This window comes from Caretta caretta, chromosome 6 (genome assembly GCF_965140235.1).
Source record: "Caretta caretta isolate rCarCar2 chromosome 6, rCarCar1.hap1, whole genome shotgun sequence".
NCBI lineage: Eukaryota > Metazoa > Chordata > Testudines > Cheloniidae > Caretta > Caretta caretta.
Window position 1 is genome coordinate 67,473,134 of NC_134211.1, and position 22,359 is coordinate 67,495,492.

Here is a 22,359-nt window from a genome sequence, read left to right on the forward strand (position 1 = left end):
TGTTTCATTCCTCAAAACATTTTTCACTGCAGCCCTTCTTATTCTGCTCTCTATTAAATGAACAAATGCTTCCTGTAATCTTGTTTTTGTGTATTTGTGTGTATATTCAGTAATTTATTACAAAGTGTGATTTTGTTAAAAAGAAAAAAGACACCATTCAAAAATAAATGTGACAGCATTGAAGAGAAGAGTTCTTGTCTTCCATTGGACTCTCTGAATGTAACTTTAAATTTAACATATTCCTAGTGAGCAGGGAAAAGTAAAAGTTTTATAAAATTATGGAGAGGGTTGTTGGCTTGAATAGAAATGTTTTGCAACTCTCTTGTTACTCAGCCTAAAATTTATGTCTAAGAGTATGTCTACACTATGAAATTAGGTTGATTTTATAGAAGTCGATTTTTTAGAAGCTGTTTTGTACAGTCGATTGTGTGCGTCCCCACTAAGCGCAGTAAGTTGGCAGAGTGCGTCCACAGTACCGTGGCTAGCGTCGACTTTCATAGCGGTGCACTGTGGGTAGCTATCCCACAGTTCCTGCAGTCTCCGCTGCCCATTGGAATTCTGGGTTGAGCTCCCAATGCCTGATGGGGAAAAAACATTGTCGTGGGTGGTTTTGGGTACATGTCGTCAGTTGCCCTTCCCTCCCTCCGTGAAAGCAACGGCAGATAATCGTTTCGCGTCTTTTTTTCCTGGGTTAACCGCACAGACGCCATAGCACTGCAAGCGAGAGCCTGCTCAGCTCACCATCACCGCTGCTGTTGCGGGCAAGTCTATTGTGTGGACTGCTGTGATCCAAGTAGCCAATGCAATCATTGACGTTCTATTATCAAGGGTAGTGACTCTGGGAAATGTGCGGGCCTTTTTAGATTTTAGGTGCATCATATTCCTGTTCTTTGTCGCTGGTGAAGAAGTCTTGCAGCCGTACATTCCACATGTAACAGCTCCAGGGCTCTTGCTCTTTTGCCTTGGTCACACAGCAGGAGCTCCTGGGTGCCTTTGCATCAATGGTGAACGGCTCCACTGCTTCCGCTGCAACTCTGCTATCCTGATCTGCTGCAACTCTGCAGCAGACGGTGCAGTAGGACTGCTAGCTGTCCTCATCAATGGCGTTTTGCTCGCTCCACTGCTTCCGCTGCAATTCTGCTATCCTGATCTCCTGCGAGCTGCAGGTGTCTGCTTCAGGCTGCTCTCCCAGCCGGCAGCACCACGCAGTCGCACCTACCCCAGCCTACCCCTTGCTCCCATGGCTCATGAAGCCTGGACAGTAATAAGGAGCAGTTCAACTATAGGCTGAGCAAGTGCAGAATGGTGGTAGAATGTGCCGTGCCTTTGGACATTTAAAAGCTCACTGGCGCTGTTGGTCAGACCTCAGCGCAACCAACATTCCCATTGTTATTGCTGCTTGCTGTGTGCTCCATAATATCTGTGAGAGTAAGGGGGAGATGTTTATGGCGGGATGGGAGGTTGAGGCAAATCACCTGGCGTCCGATTTTGAGCAGCCAGACACCGATTAGAAGAGCACAGCAAGGTGTGCTGCGCATCACCGAGACTTTGAAAACCAGTTTCATGACTGGCCAGGCTACGGTGTGACAGTTGTGTGTGTTTCTCCTTGCTGCAAACCCGCCCCCTTTGTTGATTTTAATTCCCTGTAAGCCAACCACCTTCCCCCCTTCGAAATAAAGTAACTATTGTTTTGAAACCTTGCATTCTTTCTTTATTAATTTTTAAAAAATTGAGATAACGGACAAGGTAGCTACGGGTGATTTTGGGTACATGTCGTCAGTGACCATTCCCTCCCTTCCTCTGTGAAAGCAACGGCAAACAATCATTTCTCGCCCTATTTCCTGGATTGCCTGCGCATATCCCTTAGGACTGCAAGCGGGAGCCCACTCCAATCACCACTGCAGTTGTGAGCATTGTAAACACCTTGCATTTGCCCTTGGAGATTTTGGCATATGTATTGGCATTACGTCTTTTGGAACGGAGTTCTGATAGCATGGATTTGTCTCCCCATACAGCGATCAGATCCAGTTCCTCCCATTTGATCCATGCTGGAGCTCTTTTGTGATTCTGGGACTGCATTGTCACTTGTGCTGATGATCTCGCCACGCTGGCCAAACAGGAAATGAAATTCAAAAGCTCCCAGGGCTTTTCCTGTGTACCTGACTAGTGCATCTGAGTTGAAAGTGCTGTCCAGAGTGGTCACAATGGAGCTCTCTGGGATAGCTCCTGGAGGCCAATACCGTTGAATTGCATCCACATTACCCCAAATTCGACCCAGCAATGTCGATTTAAGTGCTAATCCCCTTGTCAGGGAGGAGTACAAAAATCGATTTTAAGAGCCCTTTAAGTCGACAAAAATGGCTTCGTCATGTGGACGGGTGCAAGGTTAAATCGACCTAACGCTGCTAAATTCGACCTAAACTCATAGTGTAGACCAGAGCTAACGCTCAGTGTCTGAAATAGCAGTAAAAGGAAGTGCATCCCTTGTGCTCACCCTTGGGACTCAATATGCTTATATATTATTAGGTTATTAAATCAATGGAGACAATTTTTCATTTATTCCAAGGCCTCTGTTTACGTTTCAAATTTAAACAGTTTTGGTTGCAGTCTACTGATTATTGTAATATATCTCTACAATGTTCTGCCTCATCTGGTTAATTTTCAGTTTAAAAGAAAAAAGGTTAAAACTCTTTACAATAAAGAGCAGCTAAAGAATCCTATTTTGAACCCTGTTTTGCATGTTACAGATTAGAGTTGCTCTTGGACAGAAGATTTTATGGTAAAATGGAGCAAGTTAAAAAATCTTCAGCCCTGTTTCATAGTTATTAGAGTATGTTCATTGGGAGATGGGCAATTTTTAATAATCTCCTGGATTTTTGTGTGCAAGTTGATCTAGTTCTGAAGAGAAAAGTGTCTCCATAGCTTACTGAGTTTATAGAATATTGGTAAGGACTGTTAGCTTTTGAGTAATGAATCAATCTGATACATAGGACTTAACTCAGAGATCAACATACGTTGTATTTTTGTAGGGCTGCGAAAGAGGGAGGAGATGAAGGGAAGAGATGTTCTTAGATGTAATAGCTCTATTACTGGAATGCACTGAATCATCTGTACTTATACCCACAGCCGAGGACAGGCGTATGAATTGCTTACCTGGTTATATTTTATATTTTCCATTTCTATTTAATTTGGTTAACCTTGCTTTTTTTCCTAAATGGACTGGAAATCCTGCACCAGTGTATTAGGACAAATCATATCACTTTCAGTAGTTTTTATTTAGAATGCACATGTAAATATTATGCCATACAGAAGAGTTAGGTAGTATCACCATTTTCAACCTCACACTGTGTATGCAATATACCTATTTGTGCCATATCGTGTATAGCTTGTGCTCAATTTAAGAATTATATATTTTTAAAAATAAGGCAACATCCCTGCAGATCCTTGAAAAAGTATCCCCCCTGTTAACATGTGGTTTATTATGGCATTTATATAGTATGGTTTTGGTCTTGTTTAATTTATTTCTATATATGAACATATACAAAGATCTAATAGAACATTATTGTAATGGAGCGCTGTCAATTTGTTTGAACACCAAACGCTATTATATGTTAAAGAGAATTTAAATACTTGAAGAATGATTTCTTCATTAAAGGTTTGCTTCAGTTGAGGATCCAGTATGTAATCTATTTTAAAAATTATATAAAGTGTATGTGTACACATGTAACTTTGTGGTAATTATATCCATGAGAAAGATACCTGTATTTCAGCAACTATGTAATAAACTGTTTGTATTCTGCATCTTTTGAGCTTCTCACATGCCCTCTAATCACTCTGCTTCTGGAGTAGTGAAGCCATCCCCTGCCTGTTATTCAAGGCAGATTGTCATATCACAGTCTACTTCTTAAAGATCGCAAGTAAGAGTGTCTACTAAGAAGTGTTAAATTTGAGTCAATGAGTAAATGAGCCTTTTTGATGTTTGAGGCTAAAATGGATTTTAATTTTTTGCTTGTTCTCAGGGCAGTGACGTGGGAGCAGAGTTATGATTGTTTGGCTGAACTTAACTGAATATTTCCATACTTTCCACTGTTTGGAAACTTTTAACTTAAGTGTAACTTTAATTTGGATCTCTGGCCTTTGAGGGTTCTTTTTAAAAACAAACATTTTTGTAATGTGTCGTCCAAGTAGGTTTGTGGTACTTTAACTACCAGATTTTTGACTGGGAATGTTATAAAATCTTTACAGGTGTGCACAGCTGGAACTCCTGCTTTTAGAACAACTTGGAAATATAGCATCATGTTTTGGAGGAATACTGACTCTAAGCATTGAGATGTTCAGATAAAATATCTAACAATGCCTGAATTTCACCTCTCAAACAATTGCAAATCCATTTAAATCCAGAGGAAACAAATTATCTAATAAATTTCTTATGGGCAGTCACTTGCAGAAGGCAAAATCCACTCTTGACTCTCTACTGATGCAACAGGGAATTGAAGATCCCCACAATAACAAAATTCTCAGCTCTGACACCTGCTTTCTTAGAATCTGTCAGCAAGTGCTGTAAATACTGATCCTTATGAAAAGGCTCATGAGAAGACATCTGTGAACATAAATGTTTCGATCTTTTTAATCACTATGGAAGCAATTAAACATCTGTTCACATGGGCTTTGTGAACATGTTCTTCTACTCAGGTGTTTGCATAAGAAACCAAATAAATGCCATTTACCTTTGTTCAGTGCTCACAGGGGATTTGAACTTTTGGAGTATCTCCAGCAAACGGACTTTTATCATCAATTTTCAACATATGTGCATCTGCATATACTACCCTAGAAATATACTAAGAAAAGCGAAAAGTGCCTGTATAGACCATGCACAGAAATGTGTTGATGCAACTTCAGACAGAACATTAAAACCACAGAGGTTTAGCCGAACTTTAAAAACTTAGAAATGGACTTGAGGAGATAAATGGGAAATAAGAGTAATTAGAGGGCTGTTCCAGTTAAATATTCTTATGAATAGTGACTTTACAAATATTGTGTTCAGTGTTAGAGCAAATAGAACTTAACACCAGTGACAAAGAAAGAGCTTTCTGCCCGCAACAGTCCCAGGAATTCCACACATTTATGCCTCATAGCCAAGATCTATTGAGAAAGAGTGGACAGAGGTTATAAAAGATGGCCTACTACTCTTTCTTCCTCCACAGAACCTGCTTCATCCAGGCAGACTGTTCCTCAAAGCATTCATTTTGACTTTTGGTTAAGAGCAGCCTGTCATTTCCCTGGGTACCATTGTTCTCTTCCCCTATTTTTGCCAACCACTTATCGCATTTCCTAAGTGCTTGGTCTTGCATCACCACAGATCAGTGGGTCCTAAGTAAGGTAGAACTGGGTTACATCCTCCAAGTTACTTCTATTCCCCCTTCCGATCCTCTACCCCATCTCTCTTTAAGGACCACTCTCATGAGAGTGTGATACTTCAGGAGTTCCAGTCTCTCCTCCTTGTGGGGGCCATAGAGGAAGTTCCCATGCCTTTCCGAGGGAAAGGATTCTATTCCAAATAATACCTAATGCCAAAGGCAAAGGGATCTCAGGCATCTTTTAGATCTAAAGCAACTGAACAAGTTTCTGAAGAAAACAAAATTTCAGATGGTTACTCTTGCTTCTGTTATCCCTTCCTTAGAGTACTCTGTACTCGGTACTCTGCTCAGGACTTAAAGGATGCTTGCTTTCAATTGGCAATTCATTGCAGCCACAGAAAATTCCTCAGGTTCATGGTCAACAATTCACACTACCAATTTGCATTTCTCCCCTTTGACCTTGCAGTAGCCCCTTTCATGTTTACAAAATGCATGGCAGGAGTGGTCGCTTTTCTGTGCAGGTTGGGAATCCACATGTTCTCTAACCTGGATGACTGGGTATTGAGGGACCAGTCCAGATGTCAAATGCTCTCCAACATAGATACTATCCAGTCAGCCTTTCACACATTAGGGCTCCTAATTAATACAGAAGAATCTATTCTGACACCAGTTCAGAGAATAGAGTTGGGACAGTGCTAGACTCCACACAGGCCAGGGCATTCCTGCCGCAAATGAGGTTCAGTGAACTGCAGATCATTGCTCTAGTTCTAAAGGCACATCCTCTCACTATGGTTTGAAAGTGCCTCAGACTTCTAGTGCATATGGCGGCATGCACCTACGTGGTCCAGCACACTAAACTGCACTTCAGAGTGCTGCAGGGTTGGCTAACCTCAGTATACTCTCCAGCTGACCATCACATGGATGGGGTAGTTCAGGTAACAGCTCAAGTCTTGTCCTCCCTGGGCTGGTGGACAGACCCATTGAATGTTTACACATGAGTTCCCTTTGCGCCTCCTCAGCAGATACTCACCTTAGTCATGGATGCATCTGATATAAGTTGAGGAGCTCACTTAGGTCCCCATCAGACTCAGGGGCTTTGGTCATCCCAGGACCTTGGTGTCCATATAACAAAGAACTTCAGGCCATTTATTTGGCTTGTATGTCATTCCTCCTGCATGTGAGGGCGCAGAGTTTGTTTGTACTCACAGGCAACACAACAGCCATGTTTTATGTAAACAGACAGGGAGGACCCCAGTTGACGAAGTTATGCATACAGCCCATCTTGCTTTGGAACTTTTGCATAGCCAGATCCATCAACCTGAAAGCAGCCTACTTTCCAGAGGTTCAAAACACCCTGGCAGATCACCTGAGCAGATTGTCTGCAGGCCACCATGAATGATCCCATCATCCGGATGTGTCCATCACCATTTTCCAATTGTGGAGTATTCCCGAGGGGACCTGTTCTCAGTGAAAGAAAACAAGAAATGTTTGGTTTTTTTTGTGTTCCTTGGCGGGTCACAGCCCAGGGTCAGTGCCAGATGCTTTCCTCCTGAATTTTCCAAAAGGCCTGCTGTATGCGTTCCCTCAAGTTCTGTTTCTGCCCAAGGTCTTGTACAAGATCAAACAAGATGGGGATTACATCATACTAATAGCCCCAGCATGGGCCTTGCAAACATTGGCTTTCATTGCTTAGCAGGAAAAACTGCAGAGAATGCATTGCTCAAATGGGCCATACACTCCTCTTTCACTTTGCTTCTTGTGCCAATTTAAGTTTCTGGTCTTAATCTTTAAAGCCTTAATTGGGTTGAAGCCCAGCTACATTCAAAATCACCTCCTCCATTCATGAAATACTTAGAGAGTCGCTCCCTTGGGAGAATGTAACTGACAATGCCCAGTGTAAAGTTCTCAAAAGTTAGGAGTAAACTATTGTTCATCAAAAGAGTTTGACTGTAGTAGTTTATGGGACCAAATCAGACTGAGCTCAAGTGTGACAGTTTTCACAGAAAGATGAAGGACTCATCTCTTTGCAAAAGCTTTGTTACAATAACCGAAGGCAAGAAATTACAACAGCAGCAGCAGTATAAAACAAAAACACAGTAAGTAAAGCTGCTAAACCTGGGTGAGATGAAGAGCAGAGCCCATTATCAAATATGCTAGGAATATCTCTGAGAAATTTTTATTGTAAATGATACTTGTATATTATGGTGATAGATGCTCTAGAATTACAATCTAGATAGATACAAGCTGCAAAGTCCCAAGTGAAGAAGCAGCCATGCATTGATGAGGTCTCATAAAAGTCTCTCCTCTTATGGAAAGAGACACAGATGTAGTCCATTTTAATGAAGATTTTCAGTGGAATTCACGGATATACCCAAATGTATGCATTCCCTTCTGTAATTACAAATGTACTCCAGAGAATTATTCATGTCAAAGAAGCTATAAACCCAGATGGTTCTCTTAATAGCTCTTGTAGGTCACCTTCTTTAATGGCTCCAGATAGACAGCCTTTCAAGCTTTCACTCTCAATGGGGGAAATTAGGTTGTTTTCAGAAAGCTCAGCTGCTGCTGAGGGAGATTTCTTAGAGATTGAATCTGGTAGATAAAATTGTGGATCCTGCTTCTGGGAACCCAATCCTTTCTGGCACCCTGTAAGCATTCTGAAGTATTGTCTATGCCTTAATTTGGTAGTACCAGTTTTAAAAAAAATTAACTAGTCATTTTATCGTGGCTGCATAATAATCTATGTCCTTTACAGAAGGAGAATCCTGAGTTGCTGGTAGATGAGCCAATATTGAACGCATCCATTTTGGGGATCTATAAACAAAAAAGCTTCACAGTTGGTGGTAGAGGGGGTTTTGTTTGAAAGCTCCAGTAAAGTGGATAGTTTGAGAACTTATCTTTTATTACATGAAGCTTTTTGATATGCATCAAGAATTCTGATACAGCAGTTTCAGAAGCTTAGTAAAAGCCCAGAGGGCAGTAAATCCCATTTTGAACTGGCCCAGCTAACTACCTCCAAAACCATCAATAGTTTTGTGAGTGATGCAACTTAGAGTATAATTAAAATAGGTGTTTTAACGTTAAGCAGCTGGCATAGTGAGAAGTTACCTGCTTTATATGACCTGATAAAAAAGACTTTTGTCCTGGTGTAGATCTTAGATAGAACAGCCCAGTGGATTCAATAGTCGGTGGAGAAGATTGCACTTTAAAATTTGCATCAAAACTCTAAAGGAACTGTTTTGTGTTCAGTCTCCTTGCCCGAAGTCAAACAAATGGGAAATGATTTGGTGTGTGCTAGTTATCTCGTGGAAATCAAGGTCTTTACTCTAAGAAGATGGGTCCCTGTCCATTCCAGTCACCATGTTTATTTCATTGTCTTCATGAAAAGAGAAATATTTCACTTGGTAAAAGTAAATATGTTCCTGACCTCATTTAGGCTATGTCTACACTACATCTTATGTTGACATAACTTACGTTGCTTAGGGGGGTGAATAAGTCACCCCCGAGCGACATAAGTTACACTAACAAATTTATTTGAGCATAAGCTTTCGTGAGCTACAGCTCGCTTCATCGGATGCATGCAATCAATGCATCATCTGATGAAGTGAGCTGTAGCTCATGAAAGCTTATGCTCAAATAAATTTGTTAGTCTCTAAGGTGCCACAAGTACTCCTTTTCTTTTTGCGAATACAGACTAACATGGCTGCTACTCTGAAATAAGTTACACTGACATAAGCGCCAGTGTGGACAGCGCTATGTCAGCAAGAGAGCTTGTCCCGCAGACGTGGGGGTTTGAGTAGTTAAACCAATGGGAGAGCTCTCTCCTGTCAGCTTAGAGCAGCTACATTAGAGAGCTTACAGCAGTGCAGCTGTGCTCTTAGGTTCTAACCAGAGTAGTGCATTGGATTTCACCTGGGTTCCTGCGCTGTTGGGACTTATAGGTTGCATCTTTGCTCATACTAAGGTCACTGATGTGTTGGCGTTTTAGGGCTATGATGTATAGCAACATCCTGCAAAAAAGTGCTACCATTCAGTCTATTTACATTCTTGTGGAAATTTACCTAAATTATAGCAGTCTTAGAAACAGCTGTAAGATAAGAAGGTCTCTTGGATGACTGATTCAGGACTGATTAGGACTGCTGGGCTAAAAACCCATCTTTTTAAAATGGGAGCTGAGATTCTCTTGAAATCTTACAGAAAGACCCTACCTAAATTTACACTATAGCATGGAATTTCTGCAGCATGAAATTCTGTGGCCCTCCTACTCAGGGTAAAATCTAAGCCCAATGACATACCAGCTCTCAGAGAGTTCTAGCTGGGTGTTAGATGAAGAAGAGTATGCATAACATGCAACCACTGGCATATCTGTTATAAAGACTTGATAGAAGGGGCTAAATCCTGATACCTCCTGTATGTGGTAGCAAGGGACATATAAGACTCAAACATAAGTAAGCTGTACTCTGGACTTCAGCAATCCTGAGGACCCACTGGCCTGATAGAGGGGATCCATATCAACTATGTGGAGTTGCTTGGAGGAAACCTCGTGTATGATCATAATTCATGACAATTTGCACTTACATAGTGCCTTTGATCCAAGGATATGCAGGAACTGATCCCACAGTTCTTGTGCAGACAGAACACCCTTTGAAGTTAATGGGATTCAATAGGTCAATGCTGGGACTACAGGATTTGGACCCACAAAGATTAGCTATACTCCACCACTTTTGTGAGAGGTTGTTAAAGATTATTATTCCCATTTGACAGAAAAGTTAAACCAAAGCACAGAGAAGTAAAGTGATTTGCCCAAGGTGATGCAGGGAATCAATGGAAGAGTCAGGCTAATAGAACCCTCCGTAATCACTGGACCACGCTTCCTTTCCCGGGGAGAGGGATAGCTCAGTGGTTTGAGCTTTGGCCTGCTAAACCCAGGGTTGCGAGTTCAATCCTTGAGGGGGCCATTTAGGGATATGGGGCAAATATTGGGGATTGGTCCTGCTTTGAGCAGGGGGTTGGACTAGATGACCTCCTGAGGTCCCTTCCAACCCTGATATTCTATGATGATTCTAGGGGTTTTATACTTGTACCTTTGGTTAAACAGTTAAAGATTCATTATAAAAAACTATAAGATGGTTTACGCTGTAAAGCTAATTAAGCTGAAATTTAAACTAAATTCTCTAGCAGACCTAATCACAAAATTACTTCCAAGTGTCATTTAAAGGCTGTTTGTGAGAGTGCAAAAACCCAGTCTATTTACAGTACACTCAAAGACCCTGTCTACACTTAAAAATTTTTGCAAAAGATTTCCCACCTTTACTAACCCTGGTTCAGCTCCACTATTGCTTAGATGGGCCACTGGCTACTGTTGGCATTTTTAAAAAAAAACGCTGATATGGAATCCTACTTGAGAGCAGATCTAATCAATGTGATGTTAAAAACAATGACAGCAGTTGCTGGCCTGCCGATATGAGGGCTCCCAATGTTGCTCACATTGGTGGACATGAACGAATGATAGCCACGTTGGGTAATCTGAAAAAAAAAAATCTTTTCCTGATTACAATCATAATTTTATATTGTGGTGGTCTCCAAATGCGTATGAATAGAAACTTTTCATCATATTATTTTTGAAAAATCTAAAAACTTGCATGGGCCCCCAGGCAAGTAGAGTTCACCCTCACTCCCTCTCAGATCAAGTGAGAACTGGTGTAGGTTATACAAGTCTCTTGCATTAATTTTTAGAGGAAACAAAAAGAAGAAATTACTTTTGAAAATCTTAAGTTCAGGAAAAAGGCAAAGACAGAAATAACATTTAGCAGTTCAGGCAGGGTTTTTTTTTGTGTCTATGTGAGGTGAGTTGAGTGGCTAAAATGAGTAGGATGTCTATTTCTGACAATGTAATATAATACTTATTTTATTTTGTACCATAAACATGAAGATTAAAATATTACAAAATAAATATTTAATTACACTACTCCTATAATGTTTTTTTGGGAGCAAGAGACTTCAGGAAGTCATTACTATTCTATAGGTATCTGTTCTGTGGCTCACATTCTCACAGTTTGATCTGTGAGAATGTGCTATCTTCTCAGCAGTGAGAAAGAAAGGCAGGTATTCACCAGCTAGAAGATGGAGAGAGAGATGCTGCCAGTTACAGTGCCAAGGGTGGCCACTTTAGGGCAACGGTTGCTTGGTTCTGCCAAGTTTAAAGGACCAGCATCAGAAAGGCACACTGGAAAAAGTTCCTATAAAAGTGTAGCCCTGTTCTGTGGAGAGTTAGTAGGGACCAGGAAGCTGCCAAAGAAGGTGCTTCTAGGGAAAGAGGTTGCTTTGGTATTGTGCTGACTGGCATTCTACAACATGGGATGCAGCAAATGCATTTCTTTCTTCAGCTATATTTCGCCTTTTGTTAGCCCAATGAGGTGCTCAGTACATGCTATTTATTTCTCAGCCCACCGCTTTGAGACTTTTATACGGGTTCTCCCTCTCTTGGAATTTCTCAAATCATTGACCTCTTGATCTGAAAAGTAATTGTGATGATAAAAATAATTTTAACAAATGCCTAATTGTCCCTAGCTGTTCTCTGATGTAAGATAGCTGAGACCTAGCAGTATCTTGAGATTTTTCAAAGATACTTGTACGCTTCTGTTCCTTTCATAGTTTAAACTTCAGACTTCCTGAGATTTAGAACCAAGACTCAGTGGTGAAAGATATTAGTAAACCCACCATGCATCTTTCCTAAGAGGCCTCTCTTTGAGGATTTGACACTCTTTAAAACAAAAGCTAACCTAGGTAGAGGATAGCTTTTCCCTGGAGCTAACCCATGTGTGGATATGCGGCACACCATCTTGTCATGTCCATTTGAGCCCCCATTGAATCTCTTGCAGTAATATTGTACCAGCAATGTGGGAAACCAAAAGCAGACAGAAGATCTAAATGACATTTGTCGTTGCTCCATTCTCTGTGCTGTAGTAGGTTTTACATGTTGTTGTGTGTTATCAGGTGGTTTATCTTCTTTGGTACTGAAAAATCTTTGATTTTTGTGTCTACTTCTCTGATAGCCACGAGCTGTTGCGGGTTTTCGAGGAACAGTACGCTATGCATCAGTCAATGCTCACAGAAACAGAGTGAGTATCTGTGCTTACATCCCACCTGTCTGAGTTTTCTAGTAATTAAAAACACTGTCAATTGTGTATATAGTATAAATCTTGCTTCATTTTCTGTGTCCCTCTGTCATTATTATATAGAAAGATGTTAGACTGTGGGAAATATTTAGGAAAGAATAGGTCACTTTTACGTTACTGTAGATAACTGAATGTCTTATCTTCATAATGGTGTTCTGGTTGCAGAAATCATAATAGTTTTAATTATTATCATCACTGTTTTAATAATACCACAGAAGAATGGAACAGGGAAGATGAAATTATCAGGTGATAACATATTATATTTACAGTATATTCCACTGATCATCATGATCTCAGCATATTAGAGAATTTTGGACAAACTACTATTGCCAGTGTGATGATATTTCACTTCACAGTAAAATGATGTACATCCCTGTAATCATATTTTAACATGCTTCCTCTTCTATTTTTTTCTGTGCTTTTTATTCTTCCATCTGAAGAGATGAAAAAGGAGAGAGTGTTTTCCTACTTGCAGTATTATAGGGGTCTGTTTTGCAATTTTTCTTCTAATCAGTTTTATTGGGAATATACAATAGTTGAAGTCTCTAGAACAGGGGTGGGCAAACTTTTTGGCCCGAGGGCCACATCTGGGTATGGAAATTGTATGGCGGGCCATGAATGCTTATGAAATTGGGGTTGGGGTGCAGGAGGGGATGAGGGCTGTGGCTGGGGGTGTGGGCTCCAGGGTAGGTCCAGACATGAGGAGTTCAGGGTGCAGGAAGGGGCTCCGGGATGGGGCAGGGGTGGGGTGAGGACTCTGGGGTGGGACTGGGGATGAGGGTTTGGGGTGTAGGAGGGGGATGAGGGCTGGGGCAGGGAGTGAGGAGTGGGGGGTGTCTCAGGGGTGCAGGCTCCGGGCGGCGCTTACCTCAAGTGGTTCCCGGAAGCAGTGGCATGTCCCCCCTCCAGCTCCTATGCGGAAGTGTGGCCAGGCGGCTCTGCTGCGCGCTGCCCCATCCACAGGCACCGCCCCTGCAGCTCCCATTGGCTGCAGTTCCCGGCCAATGAGATCTGCAGGGACAGCTCTTGGGATGGGGGCAGCATGCGGAGCGGAGGCCCCTGACTGCCCCTATGCATAGGAGCCAGAAGGGGGACATGCTGCTGCTTCTGGAAGCCACGTGGAGTGGCTCCCGACCCTGCTCCCCAGCTGGAGCGTGGAGTGGGGCAAGCCCCAGACCCAACTCCTCAGCAGGAGCTCAAGGTTCTAATTAAAACGGCTGGCGGGTCAGATGCAGCCTGCGGGCCGAAGTTTGCCCACTCCTGCTCTAGAGTAATACAGGATCCAGCAAAGCCCACTAGCTCTGATTGCATAGTAGTAAGGTAAAGTACAGCAGTTCTGAGGAGTAATAAAATTCCATCCCTCTTCTTTTTCACAGGAAATGGGAAGGCATGATGACCTCTGGTCCCTGTTTTACATGTTGGTAGAGTTTGTGGTCGGACAGCTGCCTTGGAGAAAAATAAAAGACAAGGTAAAATCTAGAAATAAGGATCTTAGATGGGCATTGCACATAAACACCTTCATGAAAAATCTTCTCAAGAATCATTGGTTCATAAAATTCTAATGTTACATTTTGCAGCAGTTTCTAGTTATTTCCTCCCCCTCACGTCACAGTGCAAATGTCATGGCATAAAGTGTTGTGGAGTGTTACAAATAGTCTTAGTTTGCAAGGGAATTTAGACAGAGTTTACAGTTTTTACAGATTCATTATAGAGGGCAAATATAAATGTACATACATTAATTCATGGCCCTATTTTGAAACCAGTGCTTTTTGCCTTCACAAACCTTCTGTACAAAGTTTGACATTTCATCTTGGAAATAGACATTCAGTATTTGCTGTTAGACAAAGTTAGCCCAGTAGATCTGTGGTCATGCTATTAGGCAGATGTCTTATGGGAGGTAAGCAAAGAAAAAGAAACCTCTGATGGCTTGTGTCCACTACTTGTGTCTCCCTATTTTGAATGTATAGCATAATCAAAAGCACTTTCTGATTAACTTAGCTATGTTGGTAGATGAAGATGGGCCATACAAAGGACTGCTCTTATTCTTCTGACTTTGGAAACCACAGACTAACTGATATTGGACTGAATAAAAATACTAAAAAAAGTCTACTCTGAGGAGTAATTGTGTATCAGAAGTGAACTGAAGTAGATGACGTAATAGAACTTTTTAATCCCTATCTATAATTCTAGTAGAGTTATAATGCCCAATTATAATCAGTGGTGTCAAACAGCAAGAAAACACAGAGAGAGAGAGAGAGAATTAGACTAGCATTTAAGTATTGAGTTGGAGGTTTTAAAGGACGTTTTACATTGGTGCTAAGGACAGTGGCAGGATCTCTGGTCCTGCTATAACCTAAAGGATTAATCTCCTTTTCAAACACCCTTCAACTCTGACCAAAAATATTGCACTTAATGCCTGTGATGTATGGTGTGAATATTCTGCAGTTGGGAATGGTGGTATGCTAATGCTTTTTGTGCTAACTGTTCCTAGGAGCAAGTGGGCTCCATAAAAGAGAGATATGACCACAGGCTCATGTTGAAACATCTCCCCCAAGAATTCAACATCTTTCTAGATCACATCTCCAATTTAGATTACTGTACAAAACCTGATTACCAGGTAAGGCTTTTTACTTTTTTGTATTTCTCATTTTTAAATAATCTTGTTTTGCCTTATTTTATCAAAATTATCCTTCCTTTGATCTGATCCTGTATCCATAACGATAATGATTATGGACTGTCCCACTGTAGAGCTATTTTAATGGCCATAAGGTACTTTTGTGAAGTTTGGTAGTTTGATGCTAAGATAGTTTGAAGGCTACAGTGTTGATCTGCTGGATGACCTGCAATGGGCCACTGTATCAGTAATCTAGCTTTTGTGAAGGTGTGGTAGAGCCATGGTGCTGTGTTGAGAGCCATATTTTATCTACAACTGTGATGTGAGGGGTTCCCTGCAAACAGAGGTATGCAAACCATTTGTAATCTCTTTTGGCCAATTCTAGGTGGTGTGACAGTGTCGGGCCGGATGGCTACAGGAGAGTAATAGAAGGCAGATATATTAGCCCCAGGTTAAGTAGGTCCCTTTTCCCTCAGTAAGGTAACAGGGAAGGTTCCAGAACAATCAGGAACCTTCTGGAGACAATTAAGACAGACAGGCTGATTAGAACACCTGCAGCCAATCAAGAAGCTGCTAGAATCAATTAAGGCAGGCTAATCAGGGCACCTGGGTTTAAAAAGGAGCTTACTTCAGTTTGTGGTGCGCGTGTAAGGAGCTGGGAGCAAGAGGTGCTAGGAGCTGAGAGTGAGAACGCATACTGTTGGAGGACTGAGGAGTACAAGCATTATCAGACACCAGGAGGAAGGTCCTATGGTGAGGATAAAGAAGGTGTTGGGAGGAGGCCATGGGGAAGTAGCCCAGGGAGTTGTAGCTGTCGCACAGCTGTTTCAGAAGGCACTCTAGATAGTTGCATTCCACAGGGCCCTGGGCTGGAACCTGGAGTAGAGGGCGGGCCCAGGTTCCCCCCAAACCTCCCAACTCCTGGTCAGACACAGGAGGAGTCGACCTGGACTGTGGGTTCAGAAAAACGGCCAAGCTGAGGGCTGTCATGAAGCTCCAAGGCGAGCAAATCCGCCAATAAGCGCAAGACCCACCAAGGTAGAGGAGGAACTTTGTCACAGTGGGCTTTGAACTCCTCCTGGATGCAGTGCAGGTGTTCAGATACATTGGATGCTGCAAGTATGTGGGAGACTTGTGGCATGGACAGGTGGAGGAAACTGTAGTTGGTGTAGAAAGGACGCTGGTGGGTTGATCTGTGGTTGGAGTTATTGTACACTAATTTGGCAAGAGAGAGAAACGAAACCCAGTCATTCTGGTGGTAACTGATAAAGCAACAGAAGTATTGCTCAAGAATTTGGTTCACTCATTCCATCTGTCCATCAATCTTGGAGTGATAAGATGAGGAGACATGTAGATCCACATTCAGGAGTGTCATGGGGTGCACCACTCACTGCTGGACTGGCGCCTCCTTCTGGTACTCTGGGGATTAGCTTGAGGCCAATGCTCCCGTCCGCTATTTGCACACCATCACTCTGTCCACCTGCAGCTCCTCTCGCAGCCTCAGGAACCATAATGTCTTCTTCATGGCTCAGCCCTCTGGCTGTGTTATTATCCATGTTCCCCCCTTCTGGGGAAGATTAACCCCTCAGTAGTCATAGGCAGTACTCTTGCTCACTTCCTCTGTGCTACTTGCCCAGTGACTGGTAGGGGAACCCGGACCCGCCCTCTTCTCCAGGTCTCAGACCAGAGACTCTCAGCTCAGCAGCCTTGGCCTTCTCTCTCTGCCCTCACTGCTCTATCCTGGGGCTTCTTCCTACCACTGGTTGCCCTTTTCTTCCTGGACCTACGAGTTCCCAAAGCCTCCTCCCTCTTCCTGGGGAGTGACTGCAGTTCCAGCTCACTCCTCCCTTTCTCCTAGGAGTGTCTGCCTTTTCCCAGCCACCTCTTCTCCTTTCAGCCCCTTGGCTTCATAGGCCCTGCCTATTCCTGTCCAGCTGAGCCTCCTTAATCAGGCGCCTAATGGGTTAATTGGCCCATCTGGCCTGCATTAAAACTTGCAGGGTGTGTGTGTGTGTATTAGTCACCCCATCACAAGGAGCATGCGATGTTAGATAGTTGACCATGGAATTGGAAGACATAGTTAAAAAACAGTTGGGATATATGACGGAGTGAACCCCTGCATCCACACCCTACACACTATTTTAATAATCTTTGTACAAAATATCCCTTGTGAGGTATCATTTGAAAAATAATAACCCACTAGGATTGCTAGGTGTCCGTTTTTTTTACCAGAACGCCTGGTCAAAAAGGGACCCTGCCGGCACGGGTCAGGCTGTTAAAAATCCGGTCATCAGCACAATGGAGCTAAGGCAAGTTCCCTGCTTGCTGTGGCTTGGTGCGGTTCCAGGAAGCAGTGGCATGTCCCTCCTCTGGCTCCTATGCATAGGGACAGCCAGGGGGCTCCGCACGCTGCTCCTGCCCCAAACTTCAGCTCTGCAGCTCCCATTGGCCAGGAACCATGGTCAATGGGAGCTGTGGGAGCGGCGCCTGCAGGTGGGACAGCACGCAAAGCTGCCTGGCTGCTCCTCTGCATAGGAGCCGGAGGGGGGACATGCCACTGCTCTGGGAGCTGCTTGAGCTAAGCTCTGCTCAGAATCTGCACCCCTGACCCCCTCCCAAGCCCCAACCCCCTACCCCAGCCTTGATTGTCCTCCAACCCCCTCAATCCGAGCCCTGAGAACCATCCCTTATCCCAAACGGCTCATCCCCAGCCCAGAGTCTGCACCCCCAGCCAGAGCCCTCACCCCCCCACACAGCCCAACCCCCTGCCCCAGCCCAGAGCCCCCTCCGAACCTCTCAGCTCCAGCCTGGCGTTCCCTCCTGCACCCCAAATCCCTCATTCCTGGCTCCACACCAGAGCCCACACTCCCAACTGGAGCCCTCACTCCCCCCGCACCCCAAACCCCTTCCCCAGCCCAGAACCCCCTCCTGAACCCTAAATCCCTCATTTCTGGCCCCACCCCGGAACCCGTACCCCCTCCCACACCCCAACTCCCTGCCTCAGACTGTAGCCCCTTCCCATACTCTGAACCCCTCAGCTCCACCCCCAGCCCGGAGCCCCCTCCTGCACTCCAAGCCTTTCATTCCTGGCCCCACCACAGCCAGAGCCTTCACCTCCTCCCGCACCGCAATCCCCTGAGCCAGCCTGGTGAAAATGAACGAATGAGTGAGGGTGGGGAGAGCGAGTGACGGGGGTGGGTGGGTGGAATGAGCAGGGGGTGGGGCCTTGGAGAAGGGGCAGGGCAGGGGTGTTTGGTGTTGTGTGAGTAGAAAGTTGGCAACCCTGTAACCCACTGGTCAATAATTTCATGATGAAATATATATAGTAAAAATATATGTAAAGTTATAAACATATGCTGAAATTAGGTCTGAAAGGTGTTTATCAGAGAAGTTTGGGTAAACCAGTTTCTCAGAGACTAAGGACAAGCTGACGCCTCTAGCCAGGTGTCAGTTGGAGGGCAATCACCTATCAAGTGGCCATTCTTTGTCAAGGAAAGGGGTTAGGAACAAACAGATCTGCATCTTAGCAAGCAACAGCATGAAACCTCTTTCACCGCAAGGCTCCTTGTCTCCGTCCTCACAGCAGGAATAAACATTATATAGGGATAACCCTCAAGAAAATGCATTTCAAAGGGGGACTGGACTGTAAAATTGAGGGGCAAAACCACCCCAAGGTATCTGTCCCTATCCATCTCTCATTCACCTAAGAAGACAAAAGAAGCAGCCTTTGGACTATGGGAGCAGATCCTGGCCTGCGAATTTGGTCAGCAATGTTATTGGAAATGTGGTAAGGGATTTCAACTTGAAAGTTTTATTAAGTTTTAGTACTAGGAAGCATTTTATCTTTATTTTGCTTGTAGCCATTTTTTTACTTATACTTGTACTCACTTAAAACCTATCTCTTTGTAGTTAAAGAAACTTGTTTTATTCTTTAATCAAAACAAATCCAGTGTTGTGCTTTAACTAAATTGTGTAGGTAACTCCATTTAAAGCAGGAAACTGTTGGATATTGGTCCTCTGAAAGGGGCAATGGACCTAAAATATCTGGACTGTCCAGAACAGGACTGGACAGTGTAGAACACCTGTTTTGGGGGGGAAATTTGGGACTGGGAGTGTGCTGGGGTCATCCTGCAAGTGATAACCAAGGTTAATGGAAACCGGAGTGTTCTGGCAGGCTGCAGTTATACACAGACATTTAGGACATGACCTGAATGCTGTTTGGCTGTTTCTGAGGAGCCCAAATTGGGAGCTACAGCAGCAAAGCATTGTGAGGCACCCCAGGTTTCAGGGCAAAGGTGAGATAGCTCCTCACTGGTCTGGATTGCACACTGGAATGGCATAGGCTGTTACCTCCTCAGAGGGAATTCGAAGTCATGGCACGAAACGTGACATTTTTGTAAGTACGTCAACAACAACTAGCAGAGTTGTGTGGCCATTGGAATTGGGAAAGTCAGTGATAAAGTTCATGGAAATGGACAATCAGGGTTGAGACAGACCTGAGTAGGAGCAGGATTGAGTCCCTGGTTCCTTCACAGGTTTAAAGTGCAGGACAATAAGTGTGACTACAATAATTGTCCTCTGTTGTAAATTTCCATTTTTTGTTCCATGGCAATAGAAGAAACCGCCCCCTTCTTCCCACCCCCTCCACACACTTTCTCCTCTCATAATCTAGGATGGGGGGAAAACTATCAAGATCTAATTAGGAGTCAGTAAATCCCTTCCTGCTGGCCTTTCAAATAGACTTGTTTGATTTGTAGATAATGATATTCTGCGTACTGGCTGAGTCGTAAACTGCAGAGAATGAATCTGAATGAGTGCATCATATTAACTAATTCTGGAATTACAGCTTCCAGAAGACTAGAGATAAGAATATTCATCATCACCATTAAATTACGTTTGGGCATGTGAAACTAATTAGCTTTCCTCTGGAAAAATTTTCTTTCATACTGTTCCACATTCACACATCTGCGGTTCCAAAGTAGAGACTATTTATGTGTAACATCAGCAAATTGTGCGTTGGTTTTCTTGTTTTCACAGAGTATATTCAGACAAATCAAAGCCAACCTGATTAGATGGCTGCTAATGTATCACTGTTTATACTAAGAAGGCAGAAAACAGCAGCAACTGAAGCTCTGTTATTGCATGTGTTTATCAATTTATTCTGTTATATTTATCTTATACCTTTGCTACGTCTGTCTCTAGGAGACCAATGCTGTTGGCATTTTTCATTAGGTTGATATCTGTGGAGTTTTGTCTGGGAAACATGTTTCTTTCTCACTGCAACTTTTTAGCTATTATTGGCAGTAAAACTGTTTCTTCTGCTGGAAACCAACTTCCTCTATCTACCATCGAGATTGCTGATCAGGCAACGTAGCAGAATGCCCGCTCCTTTTTTTAAAAAAAATTCGTATTGATTACTTGGCTTGCTAACATTAACAGATAAATCAAGATCGAGGATTTTAAATAAGAACTGGAAATATCAAGTGATATCAAGTTCCCCTTTTGCCAGTGCATTTCTTCCTTTCTTTCGGTGTAGGTCTGCTGTATGTACACCACCCTCACCTTTCTTTAATAAAGGTGTCGGACTGATCACCCTGTTGTAGACACAGAAACTCAATAAGAGATTAAAGTGATACATTTATAGATTTTACCTGTTCCAAGGTAAAGCCAAGACAGTTCTGTATACTGTCCTTTGATTATTCATAGAATTTTTACAGCTACAGTGCAAGCTTCCCTACACCACCCTGCCCATGTGCCATAACTATGAACTGGATGGCCCTACCTTTAGGGGTAAGAGTGTATTGTACTTTCCATGCCCATTCAACATCTTGATTATCTGAATTCGTGTCAGTTGTAAAAGTACTTTTTGGGATGTGGATTTGTATCATAGTTCTTTGTTGTTATTTATTTATAGAATCACAGAAATGTAGAACTGGAAGGAATCTCAAGAGGTTACCTAGTCCATCCCCCCCATGCTGAGGCAGTAACAAGTATACCTAGAGCGTCCCTAACAGGTGTTTGCCTAACTTGTTCTTAAAAATCTTTGATAGACATTCCACAAACTCTCTTGGTAACCTGTTCCAATACTTAACTATCCTTATTGTTAGAAAGCTTTTCCTGATATCTAACCTAAATCTTCATTGCTGCAGATTAAGCTGATTGTTTCTTGTTTAGTGGACATGGAGGACAATTGATCACCATTCTCTTTATAACAGCTCTTAATATATTTGAAGATTGTTATCAGGTCCCCCTTCAGTCTTCTTTTCTCAAGACTAAACATACTGAGTTTTTTTAACCTTTCCTCAGAGGTCAGGATTTTTAAACGTTCGATCATTTATATTGCTCTCCTCTGGACTCGCTCCAGTTTATCCACATCTTTTTTAAAGGGTCATACCCAAAACTGTACACAGTATTTCAACTGAATCCTCATGGCTGCCGAGTACAGTGAAACAATTATCTCCAATTTCTTACATTTGACACTCCTGTTAATACACTCCAGAATTATATTAGACATTTTTGCAACTGCATTACATTGTTGACTCATATTCAATTTGTGATTCGCTATAACCCGCAGATCCTTTTCACCAGTCTACTGTCTAGTCATTTATTCCTCATGTTGTAGTTGTGCTTTTGATTTTTTTTTAAAGGATATTAACCCTGTTAGAGAAGGAAATTAGATTGGTTTGGCATGATTTGTTCTTGACAAATCCATATTGGCTATTACCGGTTATCCTTTAGGTGCTTACAAACAGATTGTATAATAATTTGTATTGAAGTGTGTCGGACTGATCTATAATTCCCTGGTGCAATTTTGTTCCCCATTTTAAAGATAGGTACTATATTTGCCCTTCTCCATTCCTGTAGGACCTTATTCTTCCTCCCTGAGTTCTCAAAGATAATTGCTAATTGTTCCAAGATTGATTCAGCTAGTTCCTTAACTATCCTAGCATGAATTTCATCAGATCTTGCCAGCTTGAATATATGTAACTTATCTAAATATTCTTTAATCTGTTCTTTCCCTATTCCGGTTTGTTGTTAATATTAATTGTGGAAGCATTTTGCCGCTGTTAAGCTTTTTAGTGAAGACTGAAGCAAAAAAGGCATTAAACAGCTCAGCCTTCTTGGCGTCACCCATTATTAGCTGTCCTTCCCCATTAAGTGGACTTACATTTCCCTTGTCTTTTTCTTGCTTTTCGTGTATGTATATAAC

General features: G+C 42.7%; 1 protein-coding gene across 3 annotated transcripts in view; it reads left to right on the forward strand.

Annotated features, from left to right (window-relative positions):
• TTBK2 (tau tubulin kinase 2) overlaps positions 1–22,359 on the forward strand; it is a 227,017-nt gene that overhangs the window by 139,665 nt on the left and 64,993 nt on the right. For all 3 annotated transcript variants that reach the window (XM_048854904.2, XM_048854906.2, XM_075129683.1), the window contains 3 exons: positions 12,413–12,478; positions 13,912–14,004; positions 15,027–15,152. In XM_048854904.2, the coding sequence (XP_048710861.1) occupies positions 12,413–12,478; positions 13,912–14,004; positions 15,027–15,152 (285 nt within the window). The remainder of the gene's footprint in view (positions 1–12,412; positions 12,479–13,911; positions 14,005–15,026; positions 15,153–22,359) is intronic.